The following is a 23,424-nucleotide window of genomic DNA, read 5'->3' as shown; positions in this document are numbered from 1 at the left end:
ATTGGTGTCTCCCAACATAGAGAGAAACTCCACATCAGGTCTTCCAAAAAAGTGACCCCAAAGCATCCTTAGGAGAGAGGCAGCATTTGGATGTCCACCAAATTCAAATTCCCTGAGGTCAGAAATCTTATCTTCCTTCATTCCCATAATATCCCCAGCACCTAAGATGGTCCCTGGCACAAAGTGAACACGTGAATTGAGAACCTCCACCTAGAAGAGCAACAGAAAGAGAAAGGTAGACTGGCCACCAGTAACTCTCAGTCCCTCATGAGTGCTGGTCTTCTTCACTACCCAGCCATCAGAGCTTCTCTGGCCGACGGGGAAGAGAAAGAGGGAGGGGTTGGGAGAAAGAGAACAAGACTCTTTCCCCATATAAGTGGTTCAAGCCTTCAGCCTAGTCTGTGGTGGGAAGGGGAGCTTTTAATTGAGAGTTAGATTGCAGTGCTCACCTGCACTATGCTTTTTTAAGAGCTGCAAGTGTAGAAAGATAGTGGAATTGGAATACTACCCAGAGGGAAAGGGGTGGAGGTAGCTCAGCAGAGCACAGCTGGTAGCAGTTATTGGAAAAATAAATCAATCATGCATTTATACCTCAGTGACTAGAAACACTTCAATCAAACAAGTGACAGTAGCCATGTGGTATCCTTGGAAAACAAAGGTGATTAGAAACCAAAGATTCTCTAGCGGGAAAGCCTGTGGAATTGTTTTTTCTAGAAATGGTGATGAATTTGAAAGTTTCCATTCACGCATTTATACTCAGTCTTTTTGGTGAAAAGTGGCCCATATTTGTAAAATGACGAGACAGCTTCACACCAAAAACAATGCAAGATCGTACAGAGACAATATAGGAGGGGTCAGCCTTTAAAACTAGTGATAAAATGGTGAACTCAGGCAGGTTTGAGAGGCCACACTAGAGATATCCAAAGATGACTCGGAAGTGTAAGAAGCTGAATGGAGGAGTGACGAGGACCATCATCCAAGGCAAGAACCAAGGACAGAAAACCAGAAAATACACTGAAGGAAGTGAAAGAATCAGGGAAGCATGATTAAGAGGGTCCAAGTCATTCTGGGATGTCCACCCACACCAAGTGTATAGGTACCTGCTAGCCCAAATTAAGGGGTACAGTCAGTGGTGTGGAACAGCTCTAAGTAACTAACCATTCAAAGACTAACCTGGTATCTTGGTACCCATGGCACCCACTATACATTATTCATAAGTTAATTGATGGCTGCCAGTAAAATATAGATCTATATCTATATAGAGAGATGGCTCTATATAGATCTAGATCTATAGATACCTATAAAATATAGATATATGTAAAATACAGATATATATCAAATAGAGGTCTATATCTATATACAGAGATAAGTTATAGATATCTAATTCAGACATAGGTATCAGATATCTATATCTGAGTTAGAATTTCACTTCCCAAAGTTAATTTGAATTTTTCTTTGTTGTCTCTAGTTTAGGGAGTATGTTCGCTCATTTGTTTGTCTGTTTGAGAATTAAATGAGCTAATGCTTCTAACATACCTGGAAAATATCTGGCATAAAACTATGCTCGGTAAGTGCTAATTACTGTGAAGGGTCACCTTTTTTCATCTGGGTGGTTCATGACCACATCATAAGCTCCTGGGTAATTGAGAGGTTAGTAAAGGGAGAGAAACCTAAATGCTTGTGTATAGTAGACTAAGTGTGAATGTTCACACAGAGAACTGAAGAAAATTTGAGTCTAGTTAGGATATATGGTAGAGTAATGTCACTTTAGCTATCTTTGTCAAAATCATTAGTTATGAAACTCACTAAATTGCAACAAAGGGTACTCGGGTCTCTGAACATGGAGAGTGTCTCATATGCCAGAGTCTCAACTCATGTCTCGTGTCATGACCTCACATCAAACTGCGTGTCTTTTCTCCACCCAACATTCCATGCATTTCCCTGGACACAGGAGTCATTTCTCAAATCATTTGGGAAAGGAATAGAGGGAAGAAAATGACCGTGATCAAGATTTGAGTGGGAAAGTCTCCTTTGGAAAGTGGCTGATTTGCCAAGGGATGTAGGTGAAACTCTGAGACTAGCCAGAGTTACATTAATCAGACAGTTATTAACCTAAACTGCAAAGTGGGGAGAGTTCAAAAAGTGCATTTCGAAGCTACGATAAACCAGAGGCTTTTTATTCTAGTGATTTAAGGAAGCTTTACATTTTTATTTCCAATTAACCTATCAATAGTGATGTCACTTAAATACTCCTAAGGAATATTATCTCCTCATTATTGCCAGAAAACATGCTGCCCAATTTCATAGCTCAGCTGTTCTCATGCATGGATGGACAATCTGAATTAACTTGAACAGAAACAAGATTTTTAGACACTCGGCTACATTCCTGCTTGTAAAATTTAAGTAATTAAAATGTGGCTTTAAATAGTAAAAGAAAATAAAGTGGATAATGTTTATTTTGTGCATCAAAATGATAGTGATACAATGCTTCTCTAACTTTCTATGTATTCAGTGTTAGCATATCAATAGAAAAATTATTGTAATCCACACATTCCCTGCCAGTACAATTGAAGATTGTGGCAATGAGTAAAGACCCTCTGGAGAGCTGTCTTAAAATTAAGCTATTAAGAAAGAGTGTTTTTTTTCATTATGAACAAACAAAAAGAGCCAAGCCGGGAGATGGGAGTTTTTTTTTTGCCCTGTAGACATACTCCTTGTGCATTTAAAAATCGGACACAAGGATACCCATTACTCTGTTGATCTGAAACTTTGACACCACAGAAATAACATGTATTCAAGGAGAAAGTTGTTGAAGCGATCAGGGAAGTTCAGACCCACAAAGTCCTAATTAGATTTATTCACAGTTGTAGGGATTCTCATTACACCTTTAATCAGACTTTCCTTCTCATTCTACTCATGCTTGAATGAACGTGGACCTCAAAGTTATTTGTAACACGTGATTATGTGTGTATTCTTTAATACCTCAGAGGCTGATAATAAATCACAAGCATACATCTTCATGTGGAAGAAAGTTTTAACTAAGTAAAAACCTACTCTTGTATCTTTCTCCCCAGCTCAACGATGCGAGAGCAACCTCAGAAAGAGTGAGGAATTCTGGGTTTGGACATTAGAAATCCTGTGTCTTGTCACCTCCTATGAGCTACGTGGCCTTTCTCAAATCCCTTTTCCTCCCTGAAGTGCGGAGTCTTCATCTTAGAATAAGATAATAGAAAGCAGAGATAAAAGATTAATAATACAGCCTCCTTGCCCTCAATGCCCCAAGTATGCTTTAGTGGGTGTATTATCAAGAACTGCTTCCTTTATTTACTTTACTCCCAAATCAATCAATCAATCAACCATTTTCTCTCTTGTTCTCTCTCTCTCTCTCTCTCTCTTTCTCTCTCTCTCTCTCACACACATACACGGTATTGTGCTAGCTGCTATAAAGGATATTCTAGAAATGTAAAATGTGATCTTTGCCCTTAAGCTGTACACTGGGAAGGAAAATTTTAGGTCCCATATGAATGTATTTCCCAGCACTTCTCACAGGGCTCAGGAAATACAAAAATAATGTCTGCTTTCATCTATTTATGCCAACAAACGTAGGGTTACACCAAAAAGAAAAGGGATGCCTCCACCTTGTGGCTGGGTCTTCTTCAACTGGGAAGCATTGTTATTTCTTTCTTTCTTTCTTTCTTTCTTTCTTTCTTTTCAACCCATTTATTTCCAGGCCTATAAAGGGAATACAACTTTATTTTTTTATAATTTTTTATTATGTTATGTTAGTCACCGTACATTACATCATTAGTTTTTGATGTAGTGTTCCATGATTCATTGTTTGTGCATAACACCCAGTGCTCCATGCAGTACGTGCCCTCTTTAATACCCATCACCAGGCTAACCCATCCCCCCACCCCCCTCCCCTCTAGAACCCTCAGTTTGTTTCTCGGAGTCCATAGTCTCTCATGGTTCGTCTCCCCCTCCGATTTCCCACCCTTCATTTTTCCCTTCCTGCTGTCTTCTTCTTCTTCTTCTTTTTTTTTTTAACATATAATATATTATTTGTTTCAGAGGTACAGGTCTGTGATTCAACAGTCTTGCACAAGTCACAGCGCTCACCGTAGCACATACCCTCCCCAATGTCTATCAGAGACCAGATCTTTTGAGGGGGGACATTATTCTGTCTGCCACAGGGAGGTATCTGTTTCCCCTTGTTCTCCCGGCCTGCAGGCTCTGGGCCTGGCGGCGCCCGTCCCTCTACGGTGACAGCTCTCATCAGACAGCCCCTCTTTCATGGCTCCAGCTCTCACCAGGCTCCTGAAACTTTCTTTCCTCTCCCAGGCTCTTCCAGACAGAGGGGGTAACAGTTCCCACCTTCAGGGCCTCAACAGCCTCTTTGGTTCCCGAACCCTGCCCACACCTCTGAAATAGTCCCATCATTAAATTATCTGCAAAATCCCAGCTGACTGATCCACCTGTGCCAACATCACACTCATCAAGCAAAGCCCAATGCTTGCATCTGATTAGGAGTCTGCAGAATAATAATCCCTCATTTTCTCTCAGTTACACCTGGGGAAGGGAAGTGACAGCCAACACAGAGTCCACAATAGGAAGTTTCCTCTTTGATTTCCTTTTGGTTGTTTTTCAGTGCAATAGGAAAACTGACTTCATGACCTAACGTAAGTGATTTCTGGGCAAATGGGTGAGCCACTAGCTGAACTGCCAATGATAGCTTTCTATTCCTGCTCAGGTGGATCACTTTTTTTTTTTTTTTAAGATTTTATTTATTTATTTGACAGAGAGACACAGCGGGAGAGGGAACACAAGCAGGGGGAGTGGGAGAGGGAGAAGCAGGCTCCCCGTGGAGCAGGGAGCCCGATGCGGGGCTCGATCCCAGGACCCTGGGATCATGACCTGAGCTGAAGGCAGACACTTAAGGACTGAGCCACCCAGGCGCCCCTCAGGTGGATCATTTCAAGATATTTCCCCTGTCACTTCTTTTTGCCTGAGCCGTCAAATGGGCATATAAAAGTGAAAAGGGTTGTGGCTATTTTTTCCTTCATAGAAGATATTTTGCTTCAACCAGCTTGTCATTAAAATCTTTGTTTGCATCCATGTCTGTGACAACAATGAAAGTTATCCCTCTGTCTTAGCTTAGGGTTTGGATTAGCTGTCCAGCATTCAGTGAGATTCTTTTTCTAAGAACTATCTATCTAAAATCATAGAATAAAAATAGAAAAATAACATCAGCATCCTATAGGATTTCCTAAAATGCAGAACTTACCAAAGCAACAGATTTTTTTTTTTTTTTTTTAGGTTTTCACTTCTCGGTGATGTTTTAAGAAAAACATTTACCTCATTTCCACCATCAAATATCCCCAGTAGCTCAGCTGTTTTTCTCCTAGTTTCATTATAAACACCTTACCACTGTGTCATTTTTTCTCTCCTCTGCATTTTGCGATGACGACGACAGCAATAACTATGAGAATTAAGAATACAGGATTGATTATATTTGTATAGTTTAGAGTTTACAAAGCACTTCCATATACTTTATATTATTTGATCATGGTCACATCTGGTTGACATAGATCGTGAAACCAAACTTAAAATTTTTATAGATCTTACCTAAATTTGGTTTACACAATAAGGAGCAAAGAGTCAAAAAACAACTTCAGAAAAATTTTTTCTTTCAATCATACATCCATGTATTGAACAAATATGTATGGATAGATACCCCACGTGGCTAAGCCTCTGCCCTTAGAGAGTTTACAATGTAGTAATAGGCAAAGCTCAACACTTTTAAAGAAACACTGAATAAAGGCACCCGACCCAGACTGGTGGGATCATGGAAGGCTTCCTGGATGTGGTGATACCTGAGGCAGGTCTGAAGGGATGAATAGGGTATTTGCAGACTGGAAGGCAGATTCTAGACAAAGGGCACACAAAGAGACCTACTTTACACAGGTAGGAAGAGATGATCAGGCAGCATGCATAGCGCAGGGCGCAGGGAATGCAGGATGTGAAGAATGGCACGTCAGCACCCAGGAAAAACCCTAGAAGAGTAAGGAGATTTAGAAAGAAGTAATCTAATAAGATCCTCTGTATGAGATTAGTATTGGTAATATTTGGCAAGGAAAAAAGAAAGGTTCGCTGGGAAAAATACCAAATTGTAATTTAGACTTGACCTCCACAGACTTGGCACTGCATCATCCTTAAATTTTACATATATTTCCATGTTTTAATTAAGGATTTTAAAAGTACGAATGAAAAATGGGGGCTTCTGAATGGAGAGCTCCCCTTGGATCTCCACCAAAGGCAGTCCCCTGATTTGAATGACCAGGCAGGGCACCACCCCAGCCACCAGGCAGTACGCCCAAGTCAAAGACTGGAACATTGTTTGAGCTGTGACTAAGTCTTTTCTAAAGGAGAAATGTGAAATAGGGTACATCACCTGCTTCAAGAGATAACCCCTCAGAATTCTGCAGCAGCCCCTAACTTCTTGCTCCCCACCCATTCCCCTCACTTTCGTGGCCCTTCTCAACAGCTATGTGCTCAGGCATAATCTTGATGGAGGACCCTTCTCTAAGTCCAGAAGGGCTATTTCACACTTGTGTTTAGATGAAATCTCTTGAGATTGACTTTGGAATGTTTTCCTTCTACGTGTTTATTTTCTAGAGCGTAGTATAAAGAGAGTTTCAGACAGTTCTCCACGTATGTCTTAATTGAGGCAAATAAAAGTCACAGAGTTTCAGTGCTTTCAAACACGTGCTTCAGTTTCCAGCTGGGTCGGAAGCTTCCCCTCTGGAAAAAACCTGCTGACTTGCTGGGCTCCTGTGCCTTGCGGAGGCAGTCATGCACAGTGGTTTATCACAAGAGCCAGGTCCTCTAAGAGGTGCTCGGGTAGCATCGATTTCAGGCGCCAGCCTCGTGGAAGAAACGGAAGGTTAGCCAAAATACTCAGTGTAACCCCTTAGAAAACATTTTTACTCTAAGGGTTATTAAATAATATTTAACAAAAGTTAATTGTGAAAACAGCCATTACCTCTTAAAGTTCACCATCAGGTTGAGCATCAGCCTATCCCTTTGCTCCAGCAGGACCGTCAGGGCCCAGGGTTCCTGTTGTCAGAGCACCTGGTGATGGTGCCCATGGTGGGCAGTGGCCAACAGCCAGATTTGGATTTTTTTTTTCCTGGCACTTTATGGTATCGTTCACACTCAGCCTCCATTCCGCTTTCTTTCAATCCCTTAGCATTTGTTTCCCATTGCTTTACCTGTCTCTACCAATTTTTGTGGGTCACCATTACTGAAACATCATTGACTATTGAAATTGCTACGGTGTAGCTGGAAGGGCTTAAGGCAGCATTTCACGAAAGGGTTAAAATCTGCTGAGATGCACGGAAGCTGAAGTCACCGTGTCGTGAGAGTACAGACGGCTACTCTAACTGAAAAGCAAACCTAAGGCACGTACTCAGCCGTGATTAACCAAAGGCCTACTTGTCAGGAACTGTGTAGATGACAACGACGGGAGGTATGTTCCTTGCCCATGAGGGGTCTGAAGTCAGCGAGAGAAGCCAGCCTGTAAGTGGAAAATCTGATGGAGCTACCCTGTGACCTCAGATCGTTAGCCACAAAAATGGTCCACAGCTAAGTCTTCCGTGAAACGAGGAATAGAGATATCCATTGTTTGTTGGTATAAAATTCAGAAAGAGCTCAAATCCTCACACCTAATTATAACCTAGGATTTTAGTCATGTATAATCATGCAAAATAGGTTCTTGTGGTGCAATAGGAGGTGTGAGGTGATTACAACCCTCTACGCATGTTTGTGAGATATCGAGCAAGACTTGAGCGGGAACGACTGTGACTCAGGGCTAAAGGAGATCCAGGATTAACTGAGTTCTTATAAAGATTTCGTTGCGCCAAACCAAATACTTTCTCTACGACTTGGCTACAAAAGTGCGCACAGTACAGAGTTTACATTTTTTTCCCTACAATTTGAACTATTAACCACTTAAGGAATATTGAAACTTTTACCTTTCCCTGCCTTGGTTTTCCAATAAGAAAAGAAAAGGTTTTACCTGCAGAGCCCCTGGCAAGTTCAAGGATTTGGTAATAGCTTTGTTTAAAAGAAAAGCCGCCATGATGTATTGAGTGGAAATGTGGGAGTAGAAATGCAGAACTGATTAGGCAGTGCTGAGAGAGGGCAGTCTTGTCTTTTCTGGGTTTTTTTTTCCCCTTTTTCTCAGTTGAGGTATAGTTTGACATTAGCTTCAGGTATACAACCTAGTGATGCAACAGGTCTATGCGTTATGCTATGCTCACAAGTGTAGCTACCTTCTGTCACCCTACACGCTATTACAGTACCAGAGACGCTTCCCTAAGTTGTACCTTTCACCGCTGTGACCTATTCATTCCACAACGGGAAGCCTGTACCTCCTTGCCCGCTTCACCCATTTTGCCCATCACCCCATGGCCAACCATCAGTTTGTGAGAGGGCAGTCTTATCTCATTCCTTGTCCCTAAGACATTGCTGTAGGGCTGTTAGTTGCCCCAAGGGGACCACAGATATAAGTATTTCTTCCATAGGAAAAAAAAAAAATGAATGCCTAGAATAATCTTTTGGTTAGTTTTCTAAATTTGACATCTCCTTGACACACACAAATTAACACACACATGTTTGTGAACTTTGGGTCTCCCTCTCTCCCCACCTCCCATTTTCTCTCTCCCTGTACCCCTCCTCCTCCTCTCTCTCTCTCAATTCTAACAAGAACTTGATATTTTAAAAATTCTCTAAGAACAGGTGGGGCGATTGGTTGTTTTTTGTTTTTGTTTTTGTTTTTGTTTTTTCCTTAAGTAGGCTTAACACCCAGTGTGGAGCCCAAAGCAGGGCTTGAACTCACGACCCTGAGATCAAGACCTGAGCTGATATCAAGAGTCGGACACTTAACTGACTGAGCCACCCAGATGCCCCAATAAATAGAGGAGATTTCTAAAGTTCCATTTTAGTAACGAGCTTAGTTGAAGATAGCTCTCTAACAGAAAGTATAGAAAGAGAAGACTATCAGACTACCTTTATCCCTGAAAGGACTGCGAATTTCCCAATGGTTTTATCAAATTAATCCTCCCAGTTGATTCACATGTGAGGGAGGAAAATGATGCTCTTCAACTGGCCACATCTCGATAGCTGCAGTGAAGTCAGACGAAATAGGAAGGTAACCGGAGAACCTCTTCTGCCCCTGACAGACTCATCTCATTATACATCCATATACTAAGGATGAAAGCGAAAGGAATCAAATCCAAAATTTATTGAGGGAGTCCCATTTAAGATGAGTGTGCATACTACCAACAGTGGGGTAAAAATAAAAATTAAGCCTTTTGTACAATTTCTATCATTTCACAAAAAGGAACAGAGGTCTTGAGTCTGGGCCCCGCATTAAGTTTTTTTTACCAAGGACACTAGGTACGAATGCGTTGGCCCACTTTTATAATCTGCTCAGCACACTTTCTAAAATTCAAAGTCTGTGACAGGGACAGCCTTTTCATCTTATTACCTGACCAGCATCCTCCCACACACACCAATTTTTTTTTTCTTTCTGAATTTGTTAAGATCTTGAGACTATTCCCAAACTTCCATTGCTTCCAATGAGGCAGTATCCTCCAGTATCCTGTCATGGGGTGGGGACTTTGGAAGAGACTGGAAGTCTTAGATGAAGGCTAAGTCAACATCAGAGTTGTTCTCTTCTCCCTCTGAGGAGACCCTATATCGAAAGCTAAAAGTGTGGAAATCTGCCACACCAAGAGGTCAGACCATGCTCCTGGGTGCTCAATAAAAATAAAAGCACTGACCTTTCCCAGAGCCCCATCCCTGAAACTCCTGCCCAGGAGCTGTCAGTGTGGCCCCCATGCAGCCCTTGAACCCTTCTGCTTCTCAACCAGCCCTGCAGCCTTCCAACCCACCACCTCTCTCTCCCCTGTTAATGTTTCTTCCCTCAGTTCTCATGAGCTCTTAGTAGGGGAAAGGGAACATAAGAAATGCACAAGAGAATGATACGTCAAATTTTTTAAGTCTTGCTATACTCAAGTGTGTGACCAAAATGCAGATGACATGTGACCACTTCTGTGACACCATGAGATTCCTTTGCCCTCTACATGACTATTTTAGAGTGAGTCTCAAGACCTAAGTGTCCTCAGGCAATAGTGGCTGTCAAGGGTTGATTTGGGGGTGAAGAGTGCTATTATAACCCCTTCTCCCATGATTCTCAAGATAAGCCATGTCTAAATGCTCCATTCATTCACAAATATGTACCGGGCATGCCATACCAGATACATCATTAAAAAGAACCCCTCGGGGAAGAATGGAAGGGGGCGGAAATCAGTGGGGGAGACGAACCATGAGACACTATGGACTCTGAGAAACAAACTGAGGGTTCTAGAGGGGAGGGGGGTGGCCGGATGGGTCAGCCTGGTGATGGGTATTAAAGAGGGCACGTTCTGCGTGGAGCACCGGGTGTTATGCACAAACAATGAATCATGGAACACTACATCAAAAACTAATGATGTAATGTATGGTGATTAACATAACATAAAAAAAAAAACAAAACCTCAGTCCCATGGGCTGCCTAGGTGGCTCAATCGGCTGACAGTCTGACTCTTGGTTTCAGCTCAGGTCAGGATCTCAGGGTCGTGGGATCAAGCCCCCTGTTGGGCTCCATGCCCTGCAGAGAGTCTGCTTGGGATTCTCTCTCTCCTTCTCCCTCTGCCCCTCCCTGCTAGCTCTCCCTCTCTCTCTCTCTCTCTCTCAAATAGGTAGATAGATGATGATGATAGATAGATAGATAGATAGATAGATAGATAGATAGATAGATAAATGAAATTAAAAGGAACGCAGTCCCTGCCCTCATTTGCCCCACCATCTCCTTCCCCACAGCCTCCCAGTTTCTCACTTGGACAGACAATGTGATAACCTCACGACTTCAGCTCCCTTCTTCAGTCTCCCACTTCCTCTCCAGTCCACTCTCCATAATGCCTCAGAGAGATTTCTAAACATCTCTTTGCTTCCCTGGTCAGGTTGCTGAATAAAATTTTCAGTGTTTTACTGTTGCCTTTAAAATAAAGCCTGGTGGCACCGACGTAACTCATTCAGTTGAGCGTCCAACTCTTGGTTTCAGCTCAGGTCGTGATCTCAGGGTCATGAGATCAAACTCAGCATCAGGCTCTGTGCTTAGCGTGGAATCTGTTTGAGATTCTCTCCCTCTGCCTCTGCTCCTCCCCCCGCTCAAATAAATAAATAAATAAAATCTTTTTTAAAAAAATAAAAATAAATAAAGCTTCAACTCCTGAGTAGCAGAATAAACTGACAGTTCCCCAAATATACCATGGTCTCAAGTCTCAGGGTCTTTGCACATGCTTCTCTCTCTGCCTAGAATGCTTGTCTTTCTCCTTCGCCCAGGGAATTCTTACTGATACTTCAAAATTCACACAATGTGTGTGTATATATATATATATATATATATATATGTATGTATAGATATGCAGCATATGTATAGATATGCAATTGCCTTATGGGAAAGGAGACCTGAAGAAAAATGTTGCAAACATTGCCTCTAAAACAAATCAATTTAGTCCTGCCGTTCATGATTCTTGTGTGAAATGTGGAAGTCATACCAGTGAGGCAAACTTCTTCCACTGCCCAAAATCCATACTTTCAAAGATCACTGTACACAAAGGGGAGGGGAAAGTCTTTGCCTTCATTACATTGAAGTCCTTATCCTTAGCGAGTCCTCTTTAAATAAAGAGACGGGGCGCCTGGGTGGCTCAGTCGGTTGAGTGTCCGGCTCTGAGTTTCAGCTCGGGTCATGATCTCATGGGTCGGGGACGGAGCCCCGCGTCAGGCTCCGTGCTCAGTGCAGAGTCTGCTTGGGATTCTCTCCCTCCTCTCCCTCTGCCCCTCCCTTGCTCATTCTCTCTCTCTCTCAAATAAAAAAATAAATCTTTAAAAGAAAATAAGAATGAATGAATGAATGAATGAATAAAGATGTTGCTCCCCTACTAAAACAAACGTGTTTGTTCTTTCCCCCATTTTGAGGGTGGGGAGTAGTCTTATTTTAGTGCCATCTCACCATTGTGATGGCCACTTTTTGTTCTTGTTCTTGCCCCACACTCACCTTGATAATGCTCTGCGATAGTTTATTTGCAATTCTGCCTGCGTTATAGAGTTTAGGCTGAGATCTGCTTTAAGTGACCCAACTAAAATAGCATTTTTGCAAAGCAACTCATTCTGCTTTTCCTGGCTAATTTATCTTAAGTGACTTGCACTGAAATGAAACATATTTTAATTCAAAGTTTCCTGACAGTAATGGTACTGTGGGAGTTACATGATGTGTTCATGGTTGAACCTCTTTTATTCCAGATATCTATGGGCAAAGGCTAAATGGGAATTGCTTGTGGAGCCCAGGCATTTCTAACAATTCAAGAGGGATTGGTATTTAACCAAACAGTTCTGGCAATCAGGTGTGAGCATGGCAAAGATTTAACAAGGGCATTAGTCATGTGTGGAGAATGGAGGATCTCATTTTTAATTCAAAGGACTGTGATAGAAAACTCATCATCAAACTTGAATATCAATCAGCCATGTTTACAAAGAAGGCAATATCACAATAGCACCCAGGGAAATTTAAATGATGCATGATAAAAATTCTCAGAGAAGCCCAAAAACCAATCATCCCATCCAGCATACTGATTTAAATGCTGCACTCAGCCCAATGCTGGTACTGTAGTCAATGAAAAGGCCTTAAAATATTTACTTCTTGTTTCAAAGCAAAGGTGCCAGGTTTATTTGGAATTGTGGTATCAAACATATTCCCTAATTTAAAAAAATGCTAAAAGTTTAAAGCCTCTGCCACACTGACTAAAAATAACATAGCACGCCAATGTTATGATCTGATGTTTTAATTCCTGTAAAGGTAAATCAAGTTTGGTGGTCAGATTGAGGATGCAAACAGGAATTAGCCACTTCTAAGAAGCAGCAGACTGCAACCAAATTGTTCAGATGCTCTCTGAAAACTGGTGCTCTAAAGGATGCTTTTCTAATCTGTTGGAAATGCAGTGTGAGTAGAACCAACTTTGGCTGAGTTAATGTTTCCTTAATTAACAGGTAGGAGATCAAATCATCGAAATCAATGGGGAGAGCACAAGGGACATGACACACGCCAGAGCAATAGAACTCATCAAGTCGGGAGGAAGAAGGGTCCGTCTCCTGCTGAAACGTGGGACGGGGCAGGTCCCGGAGTATGGTACGTTTCACATTTTGATTCACCTTTTATCTATTTCTTCTGTGTACTGTAAATGCCTCTGCTTATTTGTAAAACTATATCAGTTCTCCAATTCTACCTAAATATATTTAGCTATCAATAGATCTATAGATATATATATATATGCATATGTGCATTGCAGCACAAGATTTACATGCGTGTGAGCTCTTTCTTTTGTTCCCTTGGTTAAGTGATGTTTAAAATAGCAAATAGAGGACCTCTCAGGGCATCTCTGAGTGTGCAGGGAGATCCAGCCACCACTTATACATTAGAACTTTTGCAATTTGACTAATAGTCCTCTGTTCATTTGAGTTCACAGTAATTTATCAATTTTTTCGTAAAATCACTCATGTTCACACTGCCCTGTAGGGTATGTGACTGGGGCCAGGGGAAAAGCAAGAACAAATCTTCAGGTGGGAAGGTTAGAATGTAAACTTCAGTTTACTCAGTAGTTGTATTTTCTTGGTACTTAGGGATAGTCCAAAAATTCACTCTTATGCTGTGTATCTCTGTGCTTTTCACGAAGGCATGGAAGTGCATTAGATCTGCCTTCAGAAGCCTTTAATAGTATTTCTCAGGAGCCCACTGAAGGCACCACTGACAGCTTGACTAAGAAACTGCTGGGCGGTCATTGCATGAGATGCATCAGCCCCTGAGCTGGGCTGTAATTAATCTCAAGGAGTGTCAGAAAGACAGAGAACAGTGAAGGACAGTCCTGATAATACCTGTCCAGATTAGGGCAATGTGGCCTAACTGCGGTCCTGAATAATAAGCTCAAATTGTTGATCTAGACTCTCACTTTCATCTCTCCACCCCCTACCCCCCACACACCACACACCACACACCACACACACACACATTCTAAATAACACTTTTCCCCCTCCAATTATGCTTACCTTAATTATGGGCAACTTTCCTAAACTACCTAATAATTGGCTGAACACTTCCTTAGTTAGCAGGGCAGGATAGTTCTGAGTTCACTTGAAATATCTGAATTCAAATGCCCTCAAAAACTTTGTTTTCAGGATCTTGAAACACCAAAAGGACTGGCAAGTACTCAAGTACTCAACTAAGGAAAGCATTGAGAAGTTTCTATAGGCTTGGCTCTATGCCCCAGGAAAGATTTCATCCCAGCTTCCCATCCTTAATGCTTGGATCTAATAAAATATTAATATTAGCAACAAGCACAGGCCTGATCCTATTAAATGGCACTAGTGCTAATCCTTTGTAAAGAATCTTACTCTTGGAATAGAGTAACTTTTTGCACCCAGAGAAATAAGCAATCCAGGAAGATGAAACTGACCTGTGAGAGTTTGTCACTTCTAAAAAAATACCTTATTTTAAAGGTATGCTTCATACCACAGCAAGACCTGTTATCTGAGCCAAGGAATGTCCATAGAGTTAAAAGTATTCTTATGTCCTAACAAGTTAATCTTTAAAAAGTTAATCTGAACCACATGGCCACCCAGAGCTGTCTATTCTGTTATGGAATCACTGTTTGGTGCATATTTTCAGCACCTTGTCTACAGTGAGCAGTTAAAACATTACTGGTAAAGGCAGTTAAAAGCATTACTGTTGACCAACTGGCAGCATTACTCAAACTGTGATGCCTACATAGGATGCTACCTTAAAGCATCTTTAAGAAAAAATAAAAACATGTTTTTGAACAAGACCAAAATTCAAGATCATGTCAGCATGATCCCTTTAATTCTCAACGTCGCCAGAAAATACCTGGTTAAGACTGAATTCTAAAAGTGACAGAGAGTTTGTTAAATATCTGGGCACAGTTTTGAGGGCCCACTTGTCAATACAGTTAACTCCAGCAGTATTACAGAGTTTCTTCTAAATTTGTTCTTTTGAAATGTAACATTAAATCATACTTGCCAACGGTTAGAGTTTGTCAGCTACCATTGATGTTAGATTGACACAGATTTTGACTGTAAATTAACTTTAGAGATTATGTCACAAAATATCCAATTTAATAGAGCAGAGCAATCTCCTTTAGGGAAGTAAAAGAGTAATCACAAACTAAGTAAACATTACCACCTAAGCTGAAAGATGCCTGGTTTTGCATGAGCAACCAAGAAGGTTAGGGATCAGACTAGCATCTTTGAGGATAATGCCATCAAGGGATATTTCTGGAATCTCATAGCAACTAATGGGGTCCCCAAGACCACCCCACATTCAGAGATCTACTAGAAAGACTCCCGGGGCACAGCATATAGTTGTACTCACAGCTAAGATTTATCAGAGTGATATAGTAAGGATACACAGTGCAATCATAAGGGGAAAAAACAGGCCAAGTCTAGAGGAATCCAGGTGCAAGATTCCTTAGTCTCTCTCTCTCTCTCTCTCTCTCTCTCTCCCTCTCTCTCTCTTTCTCATGAGGGGTCACGGAGAGAGCACTCTTCCCCCAGCAACAAAAATGCAGCAATAAATGTGTGATACTGTTGCCCAGGGAAGTTCATTAGAGCCTGACGCCCAGGGTTTATACTGTGCTACTTATGTAGGCACCCTTTGTCTAGCACATACCAAAATTCTAGACTCCTAGAAGAAAAGCAGGTGGTCAGCATAAACCATGTTGTCTGCACAGTTGTACAGGAGACACCCTTATCCTTTAGGGAAGGGTTTATATTAGTGTAGGAGACAATTTACCTGTCACAGTCCCAGAGGCCAGCCAACTGCCAACCTTGCAAGCAGATCTTTCTAAGGATAGCTGTCTCAAGGCTGCCATGCCAACTCTTTCCTGTCCCGGGAGCAAGCCAAAGAAGCAGCCACAGTAATGGAGTTTACAAACGACCCCAGCAGAAAGGAGCGCCTACAGTGAAGGAACATCGTAATTCCTCCAGCACCAGTTAAACAGACTATATCATGAAGCTGAATCTTTTGTCCACAATAAAAGAGTGTATTTTAATGACGTTGGCAAGGAGGGGCTCCGTAACAAAACCAAATAACAGAAGCAAGAACAGCAAAAGAAAATGCTTGAGATAACCAGTAGATATAACCAAGAATATAATCCACTTTGTCCAAATGTACCCTCATCACAGGAACACCGAATTTTCTATCAACTATGAGTTTAATCCTGTGTTTATTTCCTTTGTTTGTCTTTTAATACCTGACATGTAGCAAAAATCCATCCTTAAAAGATGATTAAAGGGGGTTTTCAGAATCTATAGGAGACAGAACCTGCTAGGGAGCCATGCAGACCTAACCCAGCCTGGGAGAGTGAACATTAAAGAGTAGGAGATCGACAACAAACAGCCTGTGGCAGGGTTTTAAGTGATATCCACCAACCCTCCCTCAGCTACCTGCAGAATTCGGAATTCACAACAGCTCTAAAGCAAGACCCTTATCTGGACATTTGGCCACGTCGACAGAAAGCGGACCTCAGTCAAGAGAAATACTAAACTCTTGCTCTGAGTTCCTAAAGTGCTCTGTGACAGAGTGATAAGCCCAGGTACAATTGAAAGAAAAAAAAATACCAAGGGTAATCTGTCAGATTGTTGACTAAACAAAACCAGTGTGAATCCAAGTGAGCTGAGGAAAGGAATAAATATGCTGCAAATATGCCATCCATAATTACCGCAAGACTAATCGTCAGACGACAGCCCAGCCAAGTCAGAGGTGTAACTCCGCGAATGTAGCCACATAAGTAGGGGCTGCACACAGGCTGTGGAGCAGCTGCAGGGGGAGTCGGCAAGTGATAAAGGGCTTTGAAGAAATTGCTTTTATCGCTAAGCCCTTGAAGGAGATGGATACTTCAACTCTACTCTAGTCCTCAAGATGAGAATTAGTTGATTATAAACTCCACGAGAAGCATGAGTTCCCCCTCCTCTGACACGCCTCTCAACAACTGACAGAAATAAGGAAATTTCACTCCACCATACTGAGAAACAAATCCAAAGATGATGCATCAAAAGTAGCGCCCTCCTTAACACTGGTTGTTGCTGTTTGAATTAAATCTAAAAAGGTTAAGAAAGAAGAAAGCAGGCATCATGGTTCTAATGCTGCACAGGAATAAATTACACAAATGAGCTCCCTGCCTTGAAATACAGGAGTCCTTCATTAGCATTCAAGGAATCGAGGTGAGCACTCAACTTGATTTAGACACTGAGCCACAGAGCCAGGGCCAGGGGAAACAGAGGTGCGGCGGGATAAAATCACAATCAAGCAGTTCAGACCAACTCGGGCCTTTCCCCGGGTAATATTTGCTGTTCAAATCTGATCAAAATAGGGCAAAACGGAAATACGCTTTCTAGTCTTAGTGGTCTAGCCTGTTTATTCCCTTAAAAGGCAACAGCACTGGTCTTTATGACTACAGTGGTGAAGAGAGTCCACTAGCAAATGGAGACTCAGCGGTCTTAGAAGGCCATGCAGGGTTACAAGGATGAAGCGGAATTTTCTTAGTATAGGTGGCCCGGCGACAAGGAACACCAAATGCCCACACACAGGGAAAGAAAGAGCCAATTTGTGAATGTGACTTCTGCCTACCCTTCCGTTTTCAAAGTTAATTGTGCCTTTAATGGGTTTTGATTTGATCACAGGTCTTTGGTAAATGGAATTGTTTTCATTTTAGAAGTATAATAAAACTGCATTAAGTACGTAGGGGAAAGACATGAGTCAGGAACTAGAGCTAAAGAAATGAATGGGCCAAATAGCTGTTCAGTTAAAGACTGCCTTTAATCAGGAATACACGTGACTTGCAATGATCATATCAGGGCACCAGATTAAGCAGTACTGGTCTCTATTTATATGGGCCATAGGCAATGTTTATTTGTTTATTCTTCTTCAAGAATATACATTGACCATTTGTAACGACATGGATGGAGCTGGAGTATATTATGCTAAGTGAAATAAGTCAGTCAGAGAAAGACACATACCATACGACTTCACTCATAAGTGGAATTTAAGACACGGACAAGCAAAGGAAAAAGAGAGAGGGAAACCAAGAAACAGACTCTTAACTATAGAGAACAAAGTGATGGCCACCAGAGGGGAGGCGAGGCGGGGGATGGGGGGAAATAGGTGATGGGGATGAAGGAGTGCACTTGTCGTGATGAGCACCGGGGGGATTAAAATAAAAACTTTAACATAAAAAAGAACATACAGTGACAAGTAAACATTCCAAGCATACTCTTATCATCTTGCTTATAGTTATTAGTTCGGCAAGGGCTTTCTTCCCTCGGCTGCTGCAAGGATAAACTGCACACAGTATACCCGTACTAACTATTCCATGTGAGACAAATCTTGTAATTGATATCATTAATTCATGTCATTACTATTCCCTTAACTCAATGAGGATTTTTCTGGGGACCTACGATGTGCAAGGCTCTCTGCAGGCACTGAACGCAAGCTACAGTCCCGGCTCTGAGTGAGCTGAAGTCTAAGAAGGAGACAGGTGCAACCACTGATTCCACCAGACTGGTGACTGATAAAAAGGTCTTCCAGGATCAGCGCTAGTGAAAACCTTTAAGGGGGTTTTAGTAATTATTTGTGGAATTTAATAAGTGCTTCTAGAGTATTAAGGATCCTCGACAAGCCCTTGGCTTCTTCAGTTTGTTAAGCATGTCCTTTGTAATATTTACACCCATGCTTTGGACGTTTTCTCAAGAAAGGACTCCCTGAGTGTAGGTAAACTTCTGCTTAGACCTTGTCTGAATTTTTCTAAATTCTAAGTTAGTAAACCCAAACTTCATCTGGCAAGTTTGCCAACCATCCCTGCCCCCTTCCTGTGGCTGTCAGCCCCAGGGAGCCTGGAGCACTGTTACCTCACATCTGGAGGCTTATGTGGGGGTGCTGCTATGCCCTCACGAGAAAGAAAAAAGGGGAGAGTCTCCGCTGCCTTCATTTCTTCCTCAGAGACCATGTTTATGGGAGCTTTAAGTGGTTCCATAGCCTTTTGCATTAATTCACCTGCATTTTTAATAGGGCAAAGGGCAGCTTGCTTCAATAATAAATTCTGAAATTTAATTTCAGCTTCTGACATTCATGGTTGAGTGTATCTTCCTTTTGCATGAGAGGTTCCACAAATCACTCCTGTGCACCTCTACTGAGTCAGACCCAGGGAAGAGACAGGCTGTTAGGCAGAACTCCGGGCTGCATCATACAGAGCATAGGGTTCTTCCTGCCTTCAAAGGCTCAAGACCACCCTTTGCAGCATGTAGGTGCGTGCAGGAAATGCTCTGTGAAGCTCCCGGTAAGTTCCCATTCCTCGGAGTCAGAGGCAGAAGCTTCCTTAAAGAACACACAACTCTGGGCGCCTGGGTGGCTCAGATGGTTAAGCGTCTGCCTTTGGCTCAGGTCGTGATCCTGGGGTCCTGGGATCGAGTCCCCAGTCGGGCTCCCTGCTGAGCAGGGAGCCTGCTTCTCCCTCTGCCTCTGTCCCTCATGAATAAATAAATAAGATCTTAAAAAAAAAAAAAAAAGAACATGCAACTCTGACATTCCTTTCCCCACTGTTCAGCCGAAACCTCATTTATTATTTTGAGTGTTTTAGGGATAAGGATGAAATCTCATTTCTTCGCGTGGTTTTATTGGGAACCATGGACTCTAACAATTTTTTTTTTCTTTTTGGATATCCTTACATGGTTTCCAACATGCAGTTTTCTCTTTAAGGATATATTAAATGGCCCCCTTCCCCAAGTCCTCACTTGTTAGGCATTTTAGCCTCTGAGAAAATGTATTAGAATACACAGTAACCAAGAAATCTACCAAGAAGAACCAATTTGGCCTTTGAGGTCCGACCTCCCTCAATTCCCAAATACTGAAGTTGTTGACCACGTGCATCTCAGAAAACCTAAATATCCCAGTGCCTCTAGGAACCCATCCTGGAGAGGCACAGTTTAGGCTCAAGCTTCAAACCCGTCAATTGCACCCATTGTGAAGTGGGGGCTAAATGCCAAAATTACACTCCCCCTACCCCCCCTCCCCGCTGTCTGATTTTCTCTTGTCTCAAAGTAGAGCTGATACAAAAAAGGTTTTGATCCCTGTAAAGGAGTTTGCCAACAAAACACTGCTCCCCAGGTACTCAAAGTGGTATCCAGTACCTTAAGACAAATTCTTGGGTAGATCCAGCAACCTCCATAACCAGCAACTGTAGAGTCTCCAAGTAAATTTCAAGCTTTCTTTTTTTAAAAGATCCTTTTGTGGAAGAGTCTAGTGGAAGAAATAATGAGTCCACGAAGCCAGATTTTTGTTATTAGAGAAATCTGCCTACAGCCTTGCTCAAAGATAAGACTGCTGCAATGTCCTGTTCCGATAAAGGCCTCCCCATATTTTCTTTTAACCGAATTCCCTCAATCAGGACCAAAGATAAAACTATATAATGCCTTACTCCACACTTGAATGATGTGCTCTGATTATAGCAAAATCTCTAAACTTCGAAATCACGCACATTTATCGATGTGCTCTTTGGGTTCAGTTTTGTTTGTTTTTGTTTTTTATAGTAGAATGAAAAATGCACACTTAGTCCTGACTAAAGAGATGGTAACTATCATGCGGCTCAGACATTTGCTACGGAATGACTTGCTTTTTGTGTACAAAGGCATGCGCTCTCTCCCACATAGTGACTCTGGCCTCAGTGGGGCCCCAGGTGTTAAGGCTGAACACATACACACGTCCACACGTCAGCGCACTGAGTAGGCCAGTGTGCAACTCTCCATTTTTCCTACTTCACTGCAGTTTCTACCCCAGCCTCCACAGCAATTTATTCCGACCCTGTTCCGGGTTCTTTTCTTTGAACGTCTGTCCATGAGGTTTCCTAGCCCATGTATCTTTCAAGCCCAGTAAAGGTCACATTTAAGGTCCAGATAAGAGAGCCTTCTCAGTGTGACACCAAACCAGATTGATTCTTTTCGCAAAAAATTACTTGCCTCTTGGCAGGGCTAAATGGTAAACTCAATGAATAAGTCCTGAAATGTAATTTCCATGGCTCACATCCATAGTTAAGCTTCAGTTTTCTTACCACAGAGAGGTTCTGCTTTCCGTTTAACCTCAAGGTGTTCGTGCTCACCCTTTTGTCTCCCTTCCCCAAGACACACATCATGCCGCGAAACACATTCCAGGTGACAGAGTCGGAAATTTCTGTGTAGTGTTCTATTCTGCATCCGGAAGGCAGGCACGGGCAGCACCACGTGTGGAGCAAGTTAGGCATTTAGATGGGGAGTATCATCAGTATATGCCGACAAAGAGTGCATCAGGCTCCAGAATGTCTGAGCTGCGTGGATTAAGTTGTTCTGATCACAGTAACCTCACATTGGTCTGCCCATCCCTCATGCTGTGCTGAGCTGAGCGAACACAGCAGCGGGCCAGGTGGGGGGTCATTGCTGCATCCCTTGGGGCCTGACTCTTGGAGATTATTGATTTGCGCACTCCGGACTTTCTAGTACCCATCTATGTGTAGATAGAGAACTGTAGCTCGAGAGCTGAGAGAGACACAAAGTGAGACAGCCGCTGAGAGGCTGCTTTCGGAGCACCGCCCTCGGCCCTCGGACAGGTGAGTATACCGCGGAGTTGGACAGGCAAGGTATTGCCACACTTCTTCCTGCTTTATTGTTTTTCCCAGAAAACAGTTACACTCAGCAAATCAACTGTGAACTTTGACGCTAAATAAGCAAATTGCCAGAGGTGAGGGGAACTAGAAGAACGTATGAGATTATTAGCGAAACAGAGACATAAACATGGTCACGCCATGTCTTTCTTCTTTTAATGTTTCAAAATGTGGATATGATTACTGTGACTGATTCTCAAATGACAACCCATATCATTAAAACATCCCATCGTCGCAGGAAAATTCTACAAAAATTCTGATGTGACCATTTCAAATTTTTTTTAAGACCTGTGCCTCCCTAAAAGCGCCTCAGGATGCCCTCAATATTTTGAGAAAAATCTACTTTTGGAATACACACGTAGCTCAGTCTTTCACTAATTTCACTTGCTGCATGCTCGACAGGGGTAGCTCTACCTAAAGTCTTTATTCTTACTGCCTAGATAATTTGTATTCAGCTGCTCTAAACATACTAAGCAATCTTGACTCTAACCGTAATAATATATCTTTGTCACTGGTTCTGTTAATTCTAATGATTGGTCCTAGGCTGTTCCTCCCCTTCCTTTAGGAATGGTACCTTCCAGTCTCTCCATGTGCATGAAAAGTGACAAGCATGGGTCCCCATATTTCTACTTATTGGGCCACCCTAAAGACACGGTTTGTAAAATCTGCATGAATATTATCTTTCTCTAATGAGCTTTGGTTTTGCATTGTTTGTAACTGATGTATAATGCTTTTTCTTTCATAGTAGCTTGTCTAATTACTGTTAGAGCTCTGGAAAATACCTAGCTGAGACCTCACAAGTGATAAGGATAGGATTTGTGGTTCATGAACACTTGGGATGCACCAGATTCTGGGGGTCCAGCCCAGAATGGCCCCAGCAGGAAGGAAAGACAGGGAGGGTCCAGCAGAGGCAGCACCAGTCAAGTTCTGCTCCACACACTTCCAAAAATCCTGCCCAGGCTTCGGTACAAATAGTTACATTGATTTCCTCTCAGCCCAAGTTCGGACAGCTCCAACCCAGGGCACCCTTTTGGCACCTGACGGAAAGAGAGCCACAGTCGCCAAACATTCGAGCCTTGGGATCTCTGAACTCCTCCTGGCATCAGGGTATTGCCCCCAGCTGCCCTGTGGCAGCTCTCCATTCAGGACTGGAGCTGCTCACTTTCCTCTCTCCATGCTCCGTGACACACCAGACTTAAAGAGGAGAAAAAACCAGTTGTGACTTTTTTTTTAAAGTAGGCATAACTTTGTATCTGAACAATATTTACCACTATTTCAAAATGAATACTCTCCAGTTGGCTGTATTTTAGCCTAACATTTGGAAAATTCTTACAGAAAAAAAATATCCTACACATAAATGAAGCAGAATATAGGTGATAGCCTTGCAAATATGGTTCAAGCAGCTTTTCACCTCCAAACACATCCCTAGAGCGGCCCACATTGCCACTGTCAGATCCTGCAATGGGCAGGTGGCTTCGGCCACAATTTAGTCGGTAGAACTGGGATTTTAAAATATTAGTTTGACTCTTCAGCAGAAACTGCTCCCCATGCTCCGGGTTAGGCATGG

General features: G+C 42.3%; 1 protein-coding gene across 1 annotated transcript in view; it reads left to right on the top strand.

The window, feature by feature from the left end:
- MAGI2 (membrane associated guanylate kinase, WW and PDZ domain containing 2) overlaps positions 1 to 23,424 on the top strand; it is a 1,285,084-nt gene that overhangs the window by 1,218,428 nt on the left and 43,232 nt on the right. The window contains exon 21 of the mRNA XM_073899397.1: positions 13,153 to 13,291. Coding sequence (XP_073755498.1) covers positions 13,153 to 13,291 — 139 coding nt within the window. The remainder of the gene's footprint in view (positions 1 to 13,152; positions 13,292 to 23,424) is intronic.

This window comes from Callorhinus ursinus, unplaced genomic scaffold, assembly GCF_003265705.2.
Source record: "Callorhinus ursinus isolate GAN/ISIS: 27379988/994484 unplaced genomic scaffold, GSC_fseal_2.0 scaffold12, whole genome shotgun sequence".
NCBI lineage: Eukaryota > Metazoa > Chordata > Mammalia > Carnivora > Otariidae > Callorhinus > Callorhinus ursinus.
This window is presented reverse-complemented; position numbering and strand designations above follow the sequence as displayed.